The sequence below is a fragment of the Pseudochaenichthys georgianus genome, chromosome 21, assembly GCF_902827115.2.
Source record: "Pseudochaenichthys georgianus chromosome 21, fPseGeo1.2, whole genome shotgun sequence".
NCBI classification, from domain to species: domain Eukaryota; kingdom Metazoa; phylum Chordata; class Actinopteri; order Perciformes; family Channichthyidae; genus Pseudochaenichthys; species Pseudochaenichthys georgianus.
Genome location: NC_047523.1, coordinates 30,480,134 through 30,502,180, shown reverse-complemented (window position 1 = coordinate 30,502,180; position 22,047 = coordinate 30,480,134). Strand labels below are relative to the sequence as shown.

Genomic DNA, 22,047 nt, shown 5'->3' with positions numbered 1-22,047 from the left:
GCCAGCCACTCCTGGTCCTTTCATCAGACGGGAAGCGAAAGAACGAGCAAGACCCATTGCTGGTATGATTACAGCCTGGTACTAAGCACACAGGCATCTTGTTAAAGTTATCTTATCTCTTATATTTAGCGGAGGAAAACAATGGTGACATCACTTACGCGACTCTGGGATTTGTAGTCTTTCTAGTTGCGTATTTTTCATAGTTTTATATTTCAACAGTTTTACGACAAACTGTGACTTTTTTGACATGGCAATGATTTTTTAAGATTGACAAACATCATATGTGTAATTCGTGGCACAATTTAAACGGGATCGAAAGATAAGTGTTCTCTCTCCATTGACTTCAATACATAATTTTTCCGAAATAAGGTCCCATGTACCGGAAGTTGATGGGCGTGACTTCGCCACTCGATTTAATTGTGAAAGAGTGGAACTGTCTATCCAGTATGAGTTTCCTCACGGCACCATTTTGCGGGACACGTTTTGCAGAAAGAAGCCGCGGATTTGATTATTTGATTTTACGCAGCTAGCAAGCAAGCTAGTACGAACTGTTTTGTTCATAGTTTTGTACACTGCGTTCTTCTCTCTTAGAATGACACACTTTTAAAAGTCAGAGCAATAAAAAGGAAAAACAAAAATGAATCTCGACAGACTCCGAAAGCGAGTTCGGGCGTACATTGATCAGGTAAGAATTATCATGTATTTCTGACTTTCTGTGTTGCTAGCTAAATGCTAGCTTGAGAGCAAACCTGGTGTCAATAGGAACGAACATTCATAGCTGGACTGCCTGGCTAACTTTAGCTATCACCCGGCTAAACGCAACAACACATATTTGAGTAACTCTTGCCTTTTTTGTTGTGTTTGTTTACAGCAACAGTATCAAAGTGCTCTGTTTTGGGCCGACAAGATAGCGTCCCTGTCTCACGGTAAGTAAGTGCAGTTATTGCTGTGTGACTAGCAAGCATAGCAGACTTAACCTACCGATTTGTCAGCTAAAGTTACAATGCTAATAAGACTAGCGGTTTATAAAGACATTATTCCTGTTTTCCTGTCATTGTAACGAGCGGTAAATAGACTGTATATTAATGGTAGATAATACAGTAGCTTGTCAACGGCTGTGATGATTTTGGTGTATCCTGTCAGTGATGAAGCAGAGGTGGAAGAAGTACTCATATCATATCTTGTACTTGAGTAGAAGTAGCATTGTGTAGTAGTACTATGTTAAAAGTCTTGTATTGCAAATGTTACTCATGTACAAAAGTAATAGAATCAAAATATACTTAAATTCCGAAAGTAATAGCGAACATTATGCAGATTGACCCATTATCTAATATATGTTATGTTTTAATTATATGTATTTATGCATTAATGTGTTTATTAAAGCTAGTTGTAATTACTTTGCAGGGTAGCTTGTGGATTTACTCTGTGTGATTAAAGTCTTAAGTGTTGAATATATAAACATAATTAATCCCAATCTGCAAAGTAACTAAAGTTATACAAAAAATGTAGTGGTTTTAAAAGTACACGATTTACCTCTTGATTATAATGGGGCAGAAATATGAAGTAGCAAAACGTTTAAATCCTCAAGTAAAGAACAAGTATCTCAAAATTGTACTTTAAGTAGTGTACTTGAGTAAATGTACTTTGTTACTTTACACCACTGTTAATAAGACTAGCGGTTTATAGAGACATCATTACTATTTTGCTTTCATTGGCACAAGCTAGTTTGACAATGTCCCTAATGTTTTGGTGTCAGGGATGACTATACTATCAGAAATGTAATACCCTGGCTCTTTGTACCTCCTCCAGAGGATCCCCAGGATATCTACTGGCTAGCTCAGTGCCTTTACTTGACCTCACAGTACCACAGAGCCTCCCATGCCCTCCGATCTCGAAAACTTGACAAGGTAATGTGGGTTATGTGTGTGTTCTTTCTCAATGAGTGAGTGATACATTTAATATTAAATACACAAATCAACATATGGAGGATTGTACCCAGTTCAGTCCCTTGTCTGAAACAACATTTGTCTTCTCTTAAACAGCTGTACGGAGCTTGTCAGTATCTTGCTGCTAGATGCCATGTAAGTACCTGTAAAATAGTTATTTACATTGCATTATACAACTCAGAGAAGCCTAGGTAATTTCCATGCTTCATAGTATCCGACTGTTTTGTCTAGTATGCTGCCAAAGAGTTCCAGCAGGCCTTGGATATCCTGGACGCAGAGGAGCTGGCTAGTAAGAGGCTGCTGGACAGGAGCATGAAAGAGGACAGCGGGACACCAGAGTCAGCCAAGGACTGGGACATGTCCCCTGCCTCTGTAAGTCTCACCTGCCACTGAACAAAACGTGTATTGAGTGCAGTCTGGATGTCTGCAGTCAATTCGATTATACATTTTGGACTTGGGTTTTGTTTGTCAGTGTTGCAGGGTCGAATCTTAATCCTCAGAATTGTTCTTTTCATCACCTCTCGTTAAACTTTTTTAAATCTGTTAGTGCATTTATGTAGCTATACTCTGTCAGTTAATTTCTTTGACTGGGTAGACACTATAGCCATGTTTATTCCACAAAACACTCCTATATAATAGCCACTTGTGATATAATTGCTTTTTTAGTTCAACATCAGATTTGTTTTACGAGGTCTTGCTCTAAATGAGGGCATGTGAAATCATTATAACTACACTGAAGTGCAGCACATGTCATTTTTAGCATGCAAGTTATGTGACATAATATTGGCAAGATAGAATATAATTCCTTTATTGTCATCGCACCAGGTACAACGAAATTTAAAAAAGCAATCCTCGCAGTGCATTTCCACATAAAACGAATACATATATTATCTATATAAACATATACACATTAAACATGCTCACACATCCATACATGCCCGCACATTATTTAAATACAGTTTACAATATAAAAAAAAAAAACACACAGGGATGATATTTTGCATCTCTGATGTCGATCATTAGTTAATACAACTATTAAAAAGTAGTGCAGTTGTAACTGTTCAGTTCAGCGTTTGACAGTGTTCAGTTCTCGTATGGCTCTGGGGTAAAAACTGTTTTTCAGTCGGTTTGTCCTTGATTGAATTGACCTGTAGCGTCTACCGGAGGGCAGAAGAGCAAACAGGAAGTGTCCAGGGTGTGAAGAGTCTGCAATTATTTTTGCCTGCTCTGTTGAGGCAACGTTGGCTGAAGAGTTCCTCCAGAGAAGCCGATGACCTTCTGGGCTGTGTTGATGACCCTCTGAAGGGCTTTCCTGTCCTTTTCTGAGCAGCTGGCACACCACGTGGTTAGGCAATATGCCAGCACACTCTCTATGGAGCAGCGGTAGAAAGACACCAGAAGCTTCTCCTCCAGGTTGTTTTTCCTGAGGATCCTCAGGAAGTGGAGTCGCTGCTGGGCCTTTTTCACAGATGTTGTGGTGTTGATAGACCAGGATATATCTTCAGCAATGTGTGTGCAGAGGAACCTGAAGGCAGGAACCCTTTCCACACAGTTGCCGTTGATGTACAGTGGATCTGGTGTTGTGCTGTTTTTCCTGAAGTCTATAATGAGTTCTTTTGTTTTTATGGAGTTCAGAACAAGGTTATTATCTGAACACCACACTGCCAGTCTCTGGATTTCATCCCTGTAGGCTGACTCATCTCCTCTTGTGATCAGTCCAACCACGGTTGTGTCGTCCGCGAACTTGACGATGGTGTTGGTGGGGTGAGTGGGGGCACAGTCATAGGTGTACAGGGAGTAGAGCATGGTGCTCAGCACACAGCCTTGTGGTGAACCGGTGCTGAGTGTGAGGGTGGAGGAGAGGTGAGGGCCTATTCTCACTGTCTGGGGGCGGTTAGTTAGGAAGTCCTTAATCCATTGGCAGATGTTTGGGGAAAATCCTAGGTCAGATAGCTTGGAAACCAATCTTCCCGGGATGACTGTAAAGATATACCCGCCATGTCATTAAATGAGAATCACTGCCTCATCCCAGCCTTGGTAATGCTATGGAGTTGTTGGAGCTTTAAAACTATATACAGCTATGAGTTATTTTATATACATTTACAAAAGACTCTTTCTGTTATCCATGTTTTTCCTCTGTAATATTTCAGATCAGCAGCTCCATCAGCCTCCTGCGGGGTAAAATCTATGATGCCATGGACAACAGACCACTGGCCACCTCCAGCTACAAAGAGGCCTTGAAACTGGATGTGTACTGCTTTGAAGCCTTTGACCTTTTAACGTCCCACCACATGTTGACCGCTCAGGAAGGTGAGGCAGATGTGTGGCCAGCATGTGCACAAACATATTCAAGTTCTACCATTATGTGCCATTTGTTATCATTGCAATAACTTGTAAAATGACGATATATGAGAAATGTGTTATTTTTTTCAATAGAGAAAGACTTCCTTGACTCACTTCCTCTGAGTCAACAATGCACTGAGGAAGAGGAGGAGCTGTTACACTTCCTATTTGAGAATAAGTTAAAGAAGGTAGGGGGCTCTGCATTCAGTTGTTTTGTATATTATTATATATCACCTGTGATGATTTAATTAATTATAGCAAAAGGCAGATATATCTTTTTCTTATTTTTACGAAAACACATTAATGTTCATTGCAATGCATTCGTCCTACCCCCTTCCATTCATCTCATTCTTGACCTTGCTTTATTTCCTTTTCCACGTCCTCAGATCTAGACCTTGCACCCACCTTGCACACACATGCATAATTAAACACACGTAGTCTCCTTCTTCCCATTGCAGTATAACAAGCCCAGTGATCTGGTGGTGCCAGAGATGGTCAATGGTCTCCAGGACAACTTGGATGTCGTGGTGTCTCTTGCTGAGAGGCATTATTATAACTGTGATTTCAAGATGTGCTACAAACTCACATCAACGTAAGTGTCTTCAGGTTTACTCTGTTTGTTACTGATCTTTGCATGTTGACAGAAAATAATGTATCCGACGCATAGCTCACCTAGTAGTGCAGCGGCCCATGTATAGGGACTTAGTTCCAAGACCCAGGTTTGAATCCGGCCATTTACTCTGTCTCCCCTTTCACTTGTTATACATCGCTTTGGATAAAACGTTAGCTAAATGCAATGTAATGTAGCGATCCATAGGAAGTGCCTGTGAAAATGTGGGGCCTACTCATTCAATATAACATCAAATATTGTAAGTCACACAATGAGAATAATTCACAGCTCTACAGTGTGCAGCCTAATTTAATGAGCATCTTTGTAAAGAGTTGTATTTTAACAGTCAAACCAAAATAGGTTATAAATGATGCCCTTTGTGCGCACTACAACATTGTGAAATACAATAAGGTTAACAATCCCATCATGCAGCTCTCTTTTTGTATTTCAGGGTGATGGTTAAAGACCCGTTCCATGCCAATTGTTTACCAGTCCACATAGGAACTCTTGTGGAGCTTGGAAAATCAAATGGTAAAAATATATATCTCTCGTTGCTTCTTGCATAAATTATTTTTAGTTACACCATCCGGCAGTATAATAGTTAATTGATCAGTTTCAAGCTTTTTTGCGTTTTCTTTCCCACAGAGTTGTTTTACCTCTCACACAAACTTGTAGACTTGTATCCCAACAACCCAGTAAGTGTTGCAGCCACATCACCACACATCTATTTTACTTTTGATATCATTTCCAGTATTTAATAACCAAATCCTCATTAGGTATCCTGGTTTGCTGTCGGGTGCTACTATCTCATGGTCGGCCATAAAAACGAACATGCTCGCCGGTACCTCAGGTATGCATTAAAACACTGAAAAGGAAGTAATTCCTGTTTGAGACAGCATTGCAGGCTGTTTGTTGAAGTGCAGTTATATATATTGGGTATGGTATGTCTCCTATAGTAAAGCCACCACACTGGAGAGGACGTATGGTCCTGCATGGATCGCCTATGGCCATTCATTTGCAGTGGAGAGTGAGCATGACCAAGCCATGGCTGCCTACTTCACTGCTGCACAGCTGATGAAAGGGTAAGCACATTAGGCTTTATAAATACATTTCCTTTTTTTGTTATATTAGGAAAGCCCATATCACATAAATGAGCGTCAATGGAGTCAAGCATATGATGTCATTTGAAAATGTATGAAAAGCTGAGTTATTTTTTTCTGTGTTAAAGAGCAGGCACACACCAAGACAATTAAAGTACACCTATCATGCTATTTTTAGGCAATAGCATAGGTCTCAGATATATAATTAAAAATATAAAAAACATGTCTATGAAGTGTTTTGCTCAAAATACCAAACAGATCACCCATTCTTGCCATGCCTCATATCCCTCTATTTCACTTCCTGTTTCAAAAGTGCTGATTTTGGGTAAAGCTTTTTAAAAAAAGAAAAAGAAAAGCTGAGCTCAATCAGAACCCGGCAGCTACTGTCTAAACTAAATACTGCCGTGATGAAACGCCATATCATGGATTATCAAGGATTATTTCTGAAACAGTATGGAGCTCAAAGGCTTTCTCTCTTGCCGGTTATACCACAAGGTGAGTTCCTTTTTTATTTCCTGCTTCTTCACACACATGCTCTCCAGTACAGGGTAGCTCTGAGTGTTAGCGATGCTAATGTAAACACAGACCATATTACATCCAAAACAGTAGGGCATTGTTTCTGACAGCAACATTCTGATAGGGCTGTGGGTCCACATTTCCCATATGACGTCATATCGGACGCAAATCTGGATCAGCTCCGTGCCCCCGTTTTTCTAGATTTGGGTACGGAGGAAAAGAGAGAGGGTTTTATTTTCTGATGCTGCGTGAGTTCAACGACACACCGGGGACACATCTTTATGTGTAAAAGACATCAAAAAGTGCTTTTTGCATGATAGCTCCCCTTTAAGTTAACTTCACCTTGCCACAACTGATATTCTGATTTAAAAAAAAAAACTAAAAACATCCAACAGTGTTAGATGCAGCCCATCACTCAGCAACAGCTCACCTGTTCGAAATGTGCCATTAGAAATATATAGCTTTAACTAATTGTTGCTACTTCTCAATTAACTTTCACTAAACAATAAAAAAAGAATGAATCTGGTGTTTAATGTGTCCGGCTCTCTCTCATGCAGGTGTCACCTACCCTTGCTTTACATCGGCCTGGAGTACGGTCTGACCAACAACTCCAAGCTGGCGGAGCGTTTCTTCAGCCAGGCTCTCAGTATCGCTCCTGAGGACCCGTTCGTCATACACGAGGTGGCAGTGGTTGCCTTTCAGAATGGAGAGTGAGTCATGCAGCCACAAACAATAACACGTAGGCCTTCAGTTTGACAAAGGTAGCATTATTGGCAGCAATGAAAGAGCCATATAGGGTCGGATCACAAAGGACTTGTATAACATTTTTCATATGACCTCACTAAACTTGCATATCATCTTAGGTTGAATTGTCTGGTTTTGAAATGTGGTTGCAAACTAAATTCCATTCACCTATATTAAATTGGGGTGGAAGCAAAAATGTCCAAGACGGATATATTTGTAGAATCAGATCTCAAATATTTGTAATTTTCTTTTCCTTTTTAAGGTACTGACACTTTATAGCTAGGATATACACACATTTAAATACCTCATAACGCTCCTGATATTATTTATACACACATTGATTGTTTTTATTTATTTAAAAGATCGGATCTGCTGTAAGACTGTTTTTCACATCTGTTTTCAGCTGGAAGACAGCAGAGAGGTTGTTTCTTGATGCGATGGAGAAGATCAAGGCCATAGGGAATGAGGTAACTGCTCATTTATTAAAATTAGAAAAACATAAATTACAAGGGCTTGAAAACATTGCAGTTCTACGTTAGAAAATAATGTTTGCCTCTTTTACTATTTGTCTTTAAATCTAAGGTCACTGTGGACAAATGGGAGCCTCTGTTAAACAACTTGGGTCATGTGTGTCGGAAATTGAAGTAAGTATGGAGCCCTTTTTTATTTTTTGACAAAATGCTGGGTTGTTTACACTTTTAGGTTTGAATTTTTCTAAATGGAATTATGGATTTCAAGTTCTTTGAGTGTGCACATTCGCTATAGCACTAGTATGGAGGATCATTTTATCTCGAGGATTGTCAAAGAAGATTGCAGAGTGTGCATTTCTCTAAAAAAAAAAGTCATTCCCTGCTTATCTCATTCTCCTTTACCTTCTTCCTACAAACTATTTTCAGATATGTTCTATCGCAATCATTCAGTGTAGGTAGGACCCTCATTTAAAATTCATGAAAAGACCCTTTAATAAATAATGCATAGGCACCAGTCAATAGATATAAGAGGCTTGCAGAATGTGGGCCACACAAGTGGTTGTTTTGAGAGGTTCGGATAGGTTTATATCAACTCAAAGAATCTAGATGTTTAGAAACAGAAATATATCATTGTTGTGCTGCTTCCTTTGGCCACCATTGTTTTATTAGATTGAGCAGATGAAGAGTTCTCATTATGTTTTTCAAAATGATAATAACTACAGTAGGTTGAAATGTACAAATATATATATTTTTTTTTATAGCTGATGCTATTACATTTCTTGTCTCTAGGTGGAATATAGAACCTGTTTATCATCAAGCTGTATCTGTTGACATTTCCTCACTATATGTTCTCCTGGAAAACGTAATGATGGAGTTTAAATATAATATTTGGTTCAATGTATTTCGTGATATGTACGCAAACATGATTTTCTGTTGAATCTGTTGATGTGGATTCTGTATATTGTGCGGTTTGTGTAGAAAGTACGAGCGGGCGCTGGAGTACCACCGCCAGGCGCTGGTGTTAATCCCTCAGCACGCCTCCACCTACTCTGCCATAGGATACGTGCACAGCCTTATGGGAGACTTCGAGAGCGCTATCGACTACTTTCATACGGTAAAGTGCCTTTTTCTCCAGTCTTTAAGGGTTTTGTTTCCCACTTAAAACCTTCAGCAATGTGTATTTAAAACACTCTGCCTAAATAGAGGATGGTTGTCAGTTGAGGTTAGGCCATAGAAACAGAACTTATGAAGGAGGCATAGTGGAGTGTCGTTAAAGGTCAATGTGTTGAATAGCGAGCTTTCTTTTGTAAACACAAACAAACACAAGATCAGCTTTAATATCAATGAAATAAACATTTCAAGTGCAGATTAAATAAACCAACTTTACAAAGTTTAAATGAAAAATAATAGAGACATTTTTTGTGTCGTTTTTGGGTTGTCCATCCATCCCATTCTCATACTCCATATCTAAAGAACATCTGGAAGGAATTTCTTCAATTTGGAATAATTGTCAAATAAATGACTAATTAGATATGGTGGTCAAAGGTCAAGGCTATCGTGACCTCATAAAATAAGTGTGTGGCCATAACTGAAAAATGCACACAAATGTGTGATGGAATAAAATGGGATGGCATTTTGGAAAGACATGACGTTCAAACTGCAACATGACTGGTTGGTGGGCGAATACTTCTGTCAGTAATGTAACTGGCGTTGGAAGAAATGGTTATATTTATGTACCAAATGCTTAAAGTGTTTTGGTTTCTTTCTGTGCAGGCACTTGGACTGAAAAGGGACGACACTTTCTCTGTGACGATGCTCGGCCACTGTATTGAGATGTACATTGGTGACACAGATGCCTATTTAGGTAGGATACAGCTACACTGCCTTACAGTCACATGTTTTCATCTTTGAATATTTTTAATTGAAGTCCAAGTTACATTTTTCAGCATCTGATCCCATGGGTTTTTAAGGCAACACTCTTCGTTCATTGAAAATATCTGTTCTGAAACACCTGCAGAAAGCTTAGGTCTGTAAAACAATGTGTTATTTGTTTCCACGAAGGCACAGACATCAATGACAAGGTGCGAAGCAACTTGAACTTTCCAGCGCTGATGAAGATGCTGAACACGTCGGAGTCTGGTGATAACCTCGCTACTCCGAGATCAGAAGGACCCAGTAGCATGTCCTTGGAAACGCCACTGTCAAATCAGGACAAGATGATGCTGGAGACACCGCTGCAACTCTCTTTAACCCTCGAGTGCGACATGTACGAGAGCGACGTGATGTTAGAAACATTGTCAGACACCAGCACGTGATCTCACCCTGCCAGGAGGAGCTGTTTTAGCAACACGTTGTTATAGGTACACATTTAAACCCAAGGACAACTATCAAATTTAAACTTTGGCGCCTGTCCTTCACCAAAGGTTTCCTGTGGATTCCCCCTCTTGTGCATAATATGGTGATAACAACGGATAGAGCATCCCTATGTGAACATAATGGGAATGAGTAAAAGTAGCTGAATTGTTATACAGCACCTGCTGTAGATCATATACATTTGCTAGGATGCACTTTAAAGGGGGATTAACATGTGCCTTGGTTACGGGGTTGAGTGAAGACACTGGGAACATTTGATTGAAAAGAGCAAACGCAGCCAAACTCCTCACATGGAATCTAAAAGACTAAAAGTCACTTATTACTGCCTATGGCAGGACCCTACATGTTGCCTAACCTGTGGATTCCCAAGTTGAATAAAGAGCCAGCTGAAAACAAGCAGTTTTTGGTGAAAGACTGTTTGCTCCAAATGTACTTTGACAAATTAATGTCCCATTTTTCCATTTGTAAAGATACTTTGTTGGTGTCCCTCAGTTCCCCCCCCCCCCCCCCCCCCGGCAGCTCGCTCTCTGCGGGTCCAATCAGCGTGAAGCCCCGCTGCCAGACCCCGGAGCCGCACGTCCTACGGCCTACAGTGACTCTTCGACATTAAATTAAGATAAAACCCGTTCTACTTGTGTGGTGTATTATAAACCTATCAGCTTTTATTCAGATATGCAGCGGAGGCAACGTAAAAATAATCTGATATCTGATTATTTTCTTTTTTTTACATTTAAGCTGTTCTAAAGTAAGAGATTTTTGTATTTAAAAAAAAAAGTTATGAGCAAAATGTGGTGTGCTTGATTTGGTTGAAATGAACATGTAGCTTTTTACAATGCTAATATTTCCATAGGTTATGAACTTTGTAAATACTTCCAGGCTTACTTTACATTAATATTCTGCCAACTCTACATTGACTTTACTTAGAGATTATAAATGAAACGATGTACTCCTTTACATGTATTTTACTGTTTTAGTTTTTATTTATTTCATTTAGATTGATATTTAAGATTACATGTAGACGATTATCACACGTAAAGATAAGACTTTAAAGCTAGCATGTAAAGTGATAATACCATCCCCACCAACCAGCTTTAAAGAAGTGATAGGCCTACTTGCAATAACTTGTGGTTATTATCCATCAATATGATAAACATTATTCATAAATACACGGTTTTCTTTATGAGACCTATACATTGACACAAATATTACTCTTGTCCCTAAACGCAACTTGTGCTAATTGTGTTGCATGTGTGGTTATCCTAGCAGCTATATGGCCACAGAGAGTTCAGAACATAATATAAAAGCTGACTCGCCGCACTCGCGATATTTCTACACTCTCGCGAGAACACAGCGGCTTTACACGGCCGAGAGGGAGATGGAGAGAAATGAGGTCTGAAAAGGACCAAATGACCGTGGGCAAGGAGAAAAGCGTCGTGGAGATACAGTTTAGAGACATCCCAAGAGAGCAGGAAAACATTCCTGAAAACCTGAAGCAGAAAGAAGAGAAGAAAGAGGTTTTTACCAAGGTGGGTAACCGAGCGTTTGCGATGTGTCGCATTGTTTACGCTGTGTGGAAAACAGAAATGGAGGGAGGTGGAATCCTTTCAGCACCGCGGACAGCGACAGGAGGAGGAAGGACTACATTCCCAACCTGTCAGCTAGACCTATAATATATCATATAGTACATTTCACAATCCTCTCAGACTTTATATAACGTAAACACTGGCTAGATAAGCTATGGTCCATATTCTATAACACAACATTGCACGTCTTGTTATCGCTGTTATTGACTCTCAAATCCATAGTTTCTGCTTAGTTTAGAGTTGCCAAGGTGCATTGTAAATCTCATAATGCTGAAAATAACAATTTCTTTAGTATGTATTAGGCTATGCTGTAAATTGGCCTACTATTGTCTGTGCATATGTGTCTGTGTGCATTTGAGTGTTACATGTTATTCTGTTTCAGGACACTTAGTATCTCTTGCATTTTGGTATCACCATTATAATTCAAAATAAACTTTTTGTGGTTAGAATAATACATTTCTACACACATACAAGCATGAGTTTGTTATTGCTGGCACATCAATAGGTCAGAGCGGTAAGGGTACTCGTGAAGTTCAGTATTGCACTTCCAAAACACACTGTTTAAAATAATGGTGAATAATAAAGCAGCAGTATGTCCGAGTAGTTTTTAAAATGCTGCAACCTACACTTGATTACAGGTCGTGATTCGAAGGCTTCCACCAAACCTGTCAAAGGACCAGCTAGAGGAGCAGCTCAGTCCCCTTCCATCCTACGACTATTTTGAGTTCTTTCCAGCTGACCAAAGGTAATCATGATTTTTTCCTAACAACAAATACCTTAGACCGAACTTGTGCCTAGGATAACAAAACGTGTTGCCTTTTCCCTTTACATGACAATATATGACTTCACCTTCTTTGTCTTTCTCTTTTTCAACAGTCTCTATCCCCACTTGTTCTCCAGAGCATATATTAATTTTAAAATCCCGGAAGATATCCTTCTGTTCAGGGACCGATTTGATGGCTACGTCTTCATTGACAACAAGGGTATTTAGCTTTGTTTGAACTCAGTAACACTTTGGTGGCCATTAAGTGCAGCACATAGGGCGAGATATTCTGCTAAATGAAATCAAAACAAAGATGTGTTTATTTTACAGCTACAGGCTACATGTTAAGGGCCCGTGAGATGGCGTAAGAGCTTTTGTTGCCATCGTTACTATTTGATTGCTGGTCTGTTAAATGACGAGCTGCCTTTTATTTCAATATTTACCCAGGACAAGAGTACCCTGCAGTGGTGGAGTTTGCCCCCTTTCAGAAAATCTCAAAGAAGAAGCTAAAAAAGAAAGATGCCAAAACCGGAAGCATTGAAGAAGGTAGAGAAATACAAAGCTTGATCCATCATTAAAACATGCCCTGATATACAGTGCAGTAGACATTACATTCAGCGTTTTATTATAATATGAATGCATGGATTTATGACATGGTGAAAATCAATTCTTGAATCTTTGAATATCACATTCTCATTGTGGATCTTACACTCCCTCAGACCCAGAATATAGGCGGTTCTTGGAGAATTACTCCTGTGATGAGGAGAAGTCTATGGCCAACCCTGAGACTCTGCTGGGAGAGATAGAGGCCAAGACCAGAGAGCTCATAGGTACAGTACCACATTTACTAAGATGCAGGTATGTACAAGTCAGAAAGATACTGGACCTCAGTAACTAATCTTAGTTATTGCCCCTTTTATTGACTTCAGCCAAACGGACAACACCGCTGTTGGAATACATCAAAAATAAGAAAATTGAGAAACAGGTAAGAAATGAAAAATGCTTATATTGAAACTGATGACCAACAAATTGCTTTGTTCTTCTCTGATGTGCCAAATATGTCCCAACAGAGAATAAGAGAGGAGAAGAGAGAGGAGCGGAGGAGAAGAGAGCTCGAAAAGAAACGGCAAAGGGAGGAGGAAAAGAGGAAGCGAAGAGAGGAGGAGAGACGCAAGCGGAAAGAGGCAGAGAAGCAGAGGAAACTGTCTGATAAAGACATTAAAATCAAGGTAATGCTTCATCGTGAAAATAAATCGTTTTGATGCCTGCTTTTCCTTGTTGTTTGGAGTATATCGGCGACGTTAGTGGTGTATTTATGAAGGTTTTCCTGTATTATCTCCATGTGTAGCTCCTTAAGAAGAGTGACAGGGACGATGACGTGGATTCAGACCGGATGAAGGACAAAGGTGACATTGGGGAGACAGACAGATGCAAATGGGAGAAAGCCGGAGGACAAATGAAGTCAAAGGACCCCAAAGAAAAGTAAGGATTGTTTGGGCACAGTCTGAGATTCCCCCTATTAAAAATGTGTTGCCACTTAATATTTGTGTTGTTAAACCCCTGAATACAACCTCTCTTTCATAGGTAAAACATTTTGAAACACATAATTGTATCTTTATTTGAAGTCATAAGTGTAACCAAGAATTCCGATAACAGCTGTGTTTGTGTAACAATTATATAAAGTGGTGTGTGTGTGTGTGTGTGTGTGTGTGTGTGTGTGTGTGTGTGTGTGTGTGTGTGTGTGTGTGTGTGTGTGTGTGTGTGTGTGTGTGTGTGTGTGTGTGTGTGTGTGTGTGTGTGTGTGTGTGTGTGTGTGTGTGTGTGTGTGTGTGTGTAATGCCCCTTCTGAACACTAGAGGTCAACCTGAGAGCGACAAGGAGCAGAGAGAGCAGCACGGCCGCAGGCAGAGAGAAAAGGACCATCGGGGGAAAGATGAAGAGAGGAAACGACAGAGGCACCACTATGAGTTTGACAAGTTTATGCGCCGCAAAGATGAGACAAAATGGGGGAAGGGCTACTGCCAAGACAGAGCCAAGAAAGAGGGGCACCATCATGGCTATTCTTACTGCCCTGATGGTGGAGACAAACTGGGGAAGGAGGACAGGGAGGACGTGGGTAACAGGAAGGAACGCCTCCGAAACAAGGTGAGCGAGAAGGTGAGCATGAGAATGGGGGGGATGGTTACAGTTACTTTTGTTTTGTTTCATGATGTTAACATTCAACTGTGTTTCAGATGTTTGTTGAAATGTGTATTTTGTTTACTTACAGATAATAATCGTCCGCTCAGAAAAATCATGTTTCAATACTTTCAGTGCATTTGTGTCATAAAGATATTGTTCATAGATGACCCAGATAGAGCACTTGTAATAACCAAACCACATTACAAACAGCTTTCTAGTAACCGTATCTCTTAAATGTCATGTGAACAGGAAAGGGTTTTCCAGTTACAATGACATTAGATTTGAAAGCCGTGAGATGCAGGGTCTGATTCTGTGTGGAGTTCTTCCTGTGTTTATAAAATGTTCCCCCAGGTGCTGCAGACCCCCACCACAGAACAAAAACATGCAAATAAGGTGAATGTGAAACACAAAATTGCTAGTAAGGATAATGGCATGTGTGTGTGTGTATCTGTGTGTTGGCTGTATTAGATGTATTAGTGTTGATCGTTCGGTGTGGCGTGACTGATATACGTGAACAATAAAGCATACAGATCAGACCATTATAATTAAACAAAGGCTTAGTTAAGAATGTATTAATCAGTTCATCATCATTCTACCTCTTTGTTCACTGACTGATATACCCAACCCGGTCTCACAGACAGTCTGCGTACAAATGACACGACTTTGCAAAGGCGTGCAATAAATACGCAGAAGTCCGATTTTGCGTGCATATGATACGCTGATATTGCACCTCAAACATTAAAACAAAGAGCTCTGTGGCTTCAGGCTTGATCGCCGTTCCAATGACAGTTTTAATGTTTGCGGTGCAATAAACGACACAGCAGCTTATTGGGTTATGGTTAGGGTTAAATAAATGGGAAAGATATGTAGAAAATAAACGCATTTAAGATACGTTCATAACAAACGTGGGAGTATCATATGCACGCAAAATCGGACTTCTGCGTATCTATTGCACGCCTTTGCAAAGTCGTGTCATTGGTACGTAGACTGAAGAGAGTGGGCTGGATATACATACAGAAGTGCATTTGAACCGTGAAAAGGGTGTTGTCTGTCCCTGCTGCTAGCCCAGTGCATGCTGGGATATTACGCAGAGTGGAGTAGGTGGAACATAATGCAGGAGACTTCAGGCAAAAGGAACTTTATCTGAAACAACTTAATATCCAGAATCTGCTAGACAAAACAGAACCTTTTGATACAAACACACACACACACACACACACACACACACACACACACACACACACACACACACACACACACACACACACACACACACACACACACACACACACACACACACACACACACACACACACACACACACACACACACACACACACACACACACACACAGGTACAAATAAAAGCCTACATTAAAAGGTGGGAATCATTTCTAAATAAAACCAGAAACAGATAAGCCTAAAACTACGATAGTGACCGATTGTGATACTCGTTGAAAGAATACGCAGGGAGACAAGAGACATACATGATAAATACATATATACATGTTGATTTATATATTCCAAATGTGTGCTACTAGTCTCTCCCATGTCTCTGCTCTCTTGTCTCCCTGCAGGACCGTCCCGCCATGCAGCTCTATCAGCCGGGCGCACGCAACAGGAAGCGCATGAGCTCGGCTGGAAAAGGCTACGACTGCATCGCTGTGGGACACTCACCGGAGCTCGGGACGGAGCACTGCTACGAGGCTGTCCCCATGGCAACAGGGCCGGAGAAGGGGTACGAGAAAAGCAAAGAGGAACAGTGAGCAGGATGGATGTTTAAAAAAGAACAATTATTCAGCCTAAGTTGATGGGGACAGGTTTGACAGGTCATCACTGAGCTTTTAAATGACATGAACTGCATTGAGGGAGAAAGGCACTTCAAAAGCCTTTTTATTTGAGTAAGATGTAACAGAGTTCAGAGCTTTTAATGTTGGTTAAATATGGTTTCTGTTTTGCTGTTTAGCATGAACATTGTTAATACACATGTTATCTCAGTGTTTAGTCCGTCTAAGAATCCTTGGAATAAAGCATGTCAACAATACAACAACGAACACATAATAACAGTTACCTTTATGATAGCACAACAGCCATTGTCATACAGTAATACCACTATGTTGAAATGTTGTGATAAGAGGCAGCTCACCTGTGATATCCATCAACAATTTTCCCGCTGAAAACATTACCTCATCCTCTGCAACTGATCGTGTTACTGAGCCTTTGTAGACTTCTCCAAACCTGGATGTTTTTAATACATTTTAACAAAATGAAATATAACGTAAGTAAATCTTACAAATAATGGATGTAGAAAATACCACAGATGAAATCCTGTGTTTATTTTTTTTTTGTGTAAAGTTGAGCGAATGGGAGGGAATAAGAGTTGTTATTGATAAGAAAAGGAAACTGTTTTCCCGCCTTTTCCTAGTTTGTATGTGTCTTAATACATTTGGGCAATCATATATTGTGACGGTGTTATCCAACAGAGACAGAATTGTTTTGTGAGCTCTAAGCTTTGTACATGATCACCAATGAGCCAAGAAGAACACAATCTCAAAATTGAGATGAAGCGTTTAGAAAATTAATTATGAGCAATTATGACACGGATAAATAAAAAAATAAATTGTCTATTCTGTGTGCATGGTTTTCTATTCACTCTGTCAAGTAAAGGTGCGTTGAAAAGCCACAAATATTGATAAAGTAATTTTTTTTTTCAAGCCTACTATTATTTTTGCATATGACCTAACAGCTGTCTATCTATTTCCTTTTTCTTGAAGTTAATACAAATAAAGCTCTTGTTCCATTATAAGAGATTTTATCAGTGTTTCTGTTTTTATGGACGCTCTCTGACAGTTTGGGTTTGGCAGCATTTTCTTCAGCAATGTCCTTATTATGAATTGAAAAATGATCGATATGAGTCACTTGTACTTGACATGACTACACAGCAGTATCTCAGCTTTAGTGGGTGTGTACATTAAATGTTCATACTGAAACAAAAATGTTCCAAGACAAAACAAATCTCCACCTTTTTTCCTCTGCACGTGTTGAGAAACAGTGAAACTGGAAGGCAGGTGGTCCAATTCACAAGAGTCAGTGGGCTGATGTGTATTACTTGTTGCGAGACAATGATTATGTATTGCATATATCTCTAACAGCATCTGTGGCACTGTCACCCACATAAAGCAGAACTATCGTAATCAACAGGAAGCCACTAACATAACAGCTAAATCCGTGAAATGTGTCAACACCGGCTTGTACTGTAATATTGTACTACTAGTGACTTTGAGTATGGAGTGTATACAAAGGCCTTTATTCTTGGTTATACAATTAGATCTTAATCCACGTATAGGGATTTTTTTCTTCAGCATTCAAAGACATGTTACAGGTATTACGCACACAGCAGTGATTTTAACTGACAATGACTAAAACTGAAAGTAGGTGTAACTTTTGCTTTCACACATCAGCAAAACCCAAGAATGTTTTTTTTCTTTCAAATAGGCGCTTTATACTGTTCAGTTATCCCACGTGTATAGATATAGTTTTAGGGATTGTAGAGTCAATTCATGATTCACATTGTAAGGGACACCTGATGTGTGTGTTCTCCATGCTGTGGGGAGTTTTAGACCTGTCACTTTCAAGACTGAATCTAATGTGTGGCTGTTGCAACCGTTGGTGGGATGAAAAGATTGTCACATGATCCATTTCCTGTCTTTGACTCTGTAAAACGACAAATCTCGTTTCGTCAGGAGACATAATATCTGTACCTCCATCTACAACTGACACCGATTATCTGCCCTTGAGTTCATAGGTGAGTGTTTAACCGTCTATCTTTTAGACTAATAAGGACTATAAGGATTTATAAGAAGAACTTTAAATTTATATTTATGTTTGTACATTTTAAATGTTGACTTGAAATGGTCCTAAACTGCTCCATGTGTGAGTTTGTTATCATGTTCTACTGCCACGCGTCATTTTTTACATTTATCCAGCTAAATGTGCTCAGTTACTCAATATCCTTAGTCAAAAGAAAGGTTATCACAATATGTTTTAGATTATCCCAATATGTTTTATTTAGTTTTTTAACACAAAAACTAAAAACACACAAAAAGAAAACAATAGGTGAAAGGAGCAGCATTAGTAAATTATACATACAGAAGCAAATGGCACCCAGAAAGATAATCACTTTCAATATGTTATGAATAAGTGAAGTATAGATGTAAATACATCATGGCATGAAGGTTAAATAAATACTTAGTCTCATTACAGAGATACAATAAAACTATCCAGGCAGAGAAATGGACAATAAGTCAAATCAACAAACTTTAAAAAAAAAAAAAAAAATAGTGAAAAAAACACATATTTGCTTTTTATTATTGTTGCAATACGATGTGTTTTTTTCTGACGTGATTCCAAAAAGTGTAACCATTATCATAATGATGTTCCTTGTTGTAGTAGTAGGTACTTACCATCAAAAATGTGTATTGAAACCACCAGCACTATGTGCACCACGTGGGAAAGAAAAGTGTTTTTTGTTCCTTAAAATGATACTGGGTAACTATCGCAAAGCAAAAAGATAAAATACAGTTTGTCTCACCTACTATTTCAAGGCTTTTATAATGTTATCACTTAGAGTTCTCGCCTGACTCTCCAAACATGTTGTCACAACCACACGCCAGTGGTGGTGGTGTTCACAACAATTCTAGGACGTCCTTTCCTGTGTGAAAACTCAATCCACACTTTCAGTATTTAAATGAGAAAAAAACCACAGAGCTTCAAAAGAATGAGAAAAGAATGCTCTGTGTTTCTTTCACACCTGAATGATCAATCACGTTTGCACTTGCAAAAAGAAGAACGACTGCATTCAGTGGTCCCTCAATAAAGGACTAGTCTACAGACATTTTTGTTTGTTTGTGCATTCAATTATTACGAAACAATAACATGACGATGTATTTGAAACTGCTTTATTTCCATCAGCTCCACAAGTTTGTTAACGGTCGACTCAGGTGATGAGAAGCCAATCCCTTCCACTCATGATGGGCAATCACAGCGACTTAAAGCTAGACAACGCCACTCTGGCCCTGTTGAACAGTGTGAACACCAGAATTACCATCTCCGTCATCTATATGATCGTCACTGTCATCAACCTGGTAGGAAATGGCCTTTCCATGTGGCTCCTCATCTTCCATACCTCCCCAAAGACACCGTCCATCATCTTCATGATTAATCTCACCCTCACCGACATGGCTGTTGGCGCTGCGCTGCCCTTTCAGATCGCCTACCAGCTCCAAGGATACCACTGGACTCTGGGACCCACGATGTGCAGGTATTCTATAGAATTTGGAGGGCAATGTAAAAGTGTTGATATTGGATGTCTTTAACATGCACTGAAACTTCAGTTTTCAATGTTGTCTTTTTCCGGCTAAAGATTACCTTTACAACTACTCAGTGTTAATCCACAGTCCTCCAGTTGGAATAGGTTTTGGGAAATACGTTTGATTGCTATCTTGCCCAGAGTCGGATGAGAAGTTCAATACCACTCGTGTTTGTTCAAAATGAAACTATGACCAATAGCTAATTAGTTTAGCATAACAAAATGGCACTGTACAGAAGTAGCCAAAACTGCAGAAGCTCTAAAGCTCACTAACACGGTGTATATTTTTTGATAATCCGCACAGAAACGGAAAGCTTAAAGTTATGTTAATTATTTATAGGTTGCCAAAGGTTAAGGGCCAGACTATTTCTTTAGCCCCTGCCCCCTGGCCTATAAATAAGCTACACCTACACTTAACCCCCCCCCCAAAAAAAACACAACTGGTCCTTTTTCACATTTCCTGTCAGGATTAATCAAAGAGATATCCCATTTTGGTTTTCTTGCATATGTTTTTGTTGTCTTAGAACCAGACTAGCTTTTCCTGCCTGTTTCCAGTTTTTACGCTAAGCTACATTTTCCAGCTGCTAGCTAAGGTTTCATAGTCCATATAAAGAAAAACTATCTTTTCATCTTTTATTTTACTTGATGAAGGGATTAACTAAAACACTTTTCTTCTATGTATCCTACAGTGTCCTGACCCTTGTCTTCTACACCAACATGTACTGTTCCATCCTGACCATGATGGCCATTGGGATTGTACGGTACCTGGGCATCATCCTGCCCATGCGTTATAGAGATAAAGTTGGAACTGGGAAGAAAAAGTTCATCGCTATCATCAGCTGCTTCCTCATGTGGGGTTTAGTCCTGTGTGTTCTGCACCCGCTGATGACCACAGACCTGACCTTTTACATCCCTGAACTCAAGATCACCACATGCTTTGACATGCTGAAGAAAGAAATGTTCCCGTCAAAGGCTGCCTGGGCGACTTTTCTCTTCAGCATGGTGTTCTTCCTTTTCCTCTTCCCTTTCTGTGTCACGACATTTTGCTATGTCAGAGTGATACTCAAACTGGCCAAAAACTCCCAGAAAACAACCCAGAAAAAGAGAGCGATACGTCTGGTCATCGTTGTTCTCCTGGTCTTCACCTTCTGCTTTGCTCCAAACAACATCCTCCTGTTGACTCACAGTGTGCTGAAACTTTTCTATGATCGGTCTCTCTACATGGCCTACAAACTGTCTCTTTGTTTAAGCTGCCTGAATAGCTGCCTCAACCCTTTCATTTACTACTTTGCTTGCAAGGAGTTCAGACAAAAGCTGCGAAAGCTAATGAATCTGACGAGTGTGACTAGTGTGGATTCAATGAAGATGAAGCATAAAGAGAGTTTTTACTCTGCACATGTTGATAGTTCAGAGAGAGAACACACCAAGGTGTATTCCACAGCATAGAGAGACATAATCAGAGGAAGAGATAAGAGTGTAACATGAGAGACGTGATAAGGGAAGTGAGAGCGAGACAGAAACCATAAAAGTGAGGGTTTTCCCTGAGTGGGTCAAGCTTTTCCTAATTATTTTACTTTCCCTGCGTGTGATGGACAAATGAAAATGAACAGGAAACAGTTGAGTTATTTGACTTATTGTATATGCTTTTTCTTTTAAATATGAAAACATTATTATTGTAGAGATTGTGTATTTTTGCCACAAGAATCATAGAAGTTATTTTTTGACAAAAAATATAGCATGTAAATAAACTCATTTTAACATATTCTATAAGCCTTTTCTTAATTTGTATTTTCCATTATTGCTGCACGTGTGTGTGTGTGTGTGTGTGTGTGTGTGTGTGTGTGTGTGTGTGTGTGTGTGTGTGTGTGTGTGTGTGTGTGTGTGTGTGTGTGTGTGTGTGTGTGTGTGTGTGTGTGTGTGTGTGTGTGTGTGTGTGTGTGTGTGTGTGTGTGTGTGTGTGTGACTTTTTTTTACCTTTGTTCTCCTTTTCTTACTTGTATTTGTTATGTTCTTCTACAACCTATTATTATTATTATTATTATTATTATTTG

The 22,047-nt window shown here is 39.6% G+C and overlaps 3 protein-coding genes across 5 annotated transcripts; all 3 read left to right on the top strand.

Annotated features, from left to right (window-relative positions):
• Positions 1-434: 434 nt before the first annotated feature.
• cdc16 (cell division cycle 16 homolog (S. cerevisiae)) lies at positions 435-10,610 on the top strand. The gene is made up of 18 exons (XM_034110613.2): positions 435-685; positions 872-926; positions 1,810-1,907; positions 2,043-2,081; positions 2,178-2,318; positions 4,097-4,256; positions 4,383-4,477; positions 4,748-4,881; positions 5,351-5,430; positions 5,545-5,594; positions 5,676-5,749; positions 5,856-5,981; positions 7,073-7,225; positions 7,663-7,726; positions 7,842-7,903; positions 8,708-8,843; positions 9,503-9,593; positions 9,791-10,610. The coding sequence occupies exons 1-18, from the start codon at positions 638-640 to the stop codon at positions 10,042-10,044; spliced, it is 1,860 nt and encodes a 619-aa protein (XP_033966504.1). The 5' UTR covers positions 435-637; the 3' UTR covers positions 10,045-10,610.
• An 840-nt stretch (positions 10,611-11,450) lies between these two features.
• On the top strand, positions 11,451-17,436 carry upf3a (UPF3A regulator of nonsense mediated mRNA decay). Of its 3 annotated transcripts, none has more exons than XM_034110746.1 (11): positions 11,451-11,628; positions 12,324-12,430; positions 12,562-12,668; positions 12,896-12,994; positions 13,168-13,278; positions 13,378-13,433; positions 13,519-13,677; positions 13,797-13,930; positions 14,305-14,593; positions 14,981-15,022; positions 16,206-17,436. In XM_034110746.1, exons 1-11 carry the CDS (start codon positions 11,488-11,490, stop codon positions 16,392-16,394), a joined length of 1,434 nt encoding a protein of 477 aa, XP_033966637.1. In that variant the 5' UTR covers positions 11,451-11,487; the 3' UTR covers positions 16,395-17,436. The 3 variants fall into 3 exon arrangements, with proteins under 3 accessions (XP_033966637.1, XP_033966636.1, XP_033966638.1); XM_034110745.1 differs by having other exon boundaries at positions 14,305-14,605; XM_034110747.1 differs by lacking the exon at positions 14,981-15,022 and having other exon boundaries at positions 14,305-14,605.
• Positions 17,437-18,251: 815 nt separating this feature from the next.
• p2ry8 (P2Y receptor family member 8) lies at positions 18,252-21,759 on the top strand. Its single transcript, XM_034110104.2, has 3 exons — positions 18,252-18,433; positions 19,600-19,948; positions 20,686-21,759. The coding sequence occupies exons 2-3, from the start codon at positions 19,632-19,634 to the stop codon at positions 21,440-21,442; spliced, it is 1,074 nt and encodes a 357-aa protein (XP_033965995.1). The 5' UTR covers positions 18,252-18,433; positions 19,600-19,631; the 3' UTR covers positions 21,443-21,759.
• Positions 21,760-22,047: the final 288 nt, after the last annotated feature.

Coding starts and splice junctions, on each gene's coding strand:
- cdc16 (XM_034110613.2), top strand. CDS start 638: ATGAATCTCGACAGACTCCGAAAGCGAGTTCGGGCGTACATTGATCAG. Junction 4,882..5,350: donor TGCTACAAACTCACATCAAC/GTAAGTGTCTTC, acceptor TTTGTATTTCAG/GGTGATGGTTAAAGACCCGT. Junction 5,431..5,544: donor GGAGCTTGGAAAATCAAATG/GTAAAAATATAT, acceptor TCTTTCCCACAG/AGTTGTTTTACCTCTCACAC.
- p2ry8 (XM_034110104.2), top strand. CDS start 19,632: ATGAGAAGCCAATCCCTTCCACTCATGATGGGCAATCACAGCGACTTA. Junction 19,949..20,685: donor CTGGGACCCACGATGTGCAG/GTATTCTATAGA, acceptor TGTATCCTACAG/TGTCCTGACCCTTGTCTTCT.
- upf3a (XM_034110745.1), top strand. CDS start 11,488: ATGAGGTCTGAAAAGGACCAAATGACCGTGGGCAAGGAGAAAAGCGTC. Junction 13,279..13,377: donor CAAGACCAGAGAGCTCATAG/GTACAGTACCAC, acceptor TATTGACTTCAG/CCAAACGGACAACACCGCTG. Junction 14,606..14,980: donor GAAACAAGGTGAGCGAGAAG/GTGAGCATGAGA, acceptor ATGTTCCCCCAG/GTGCTGCAGACCCCCACCAC.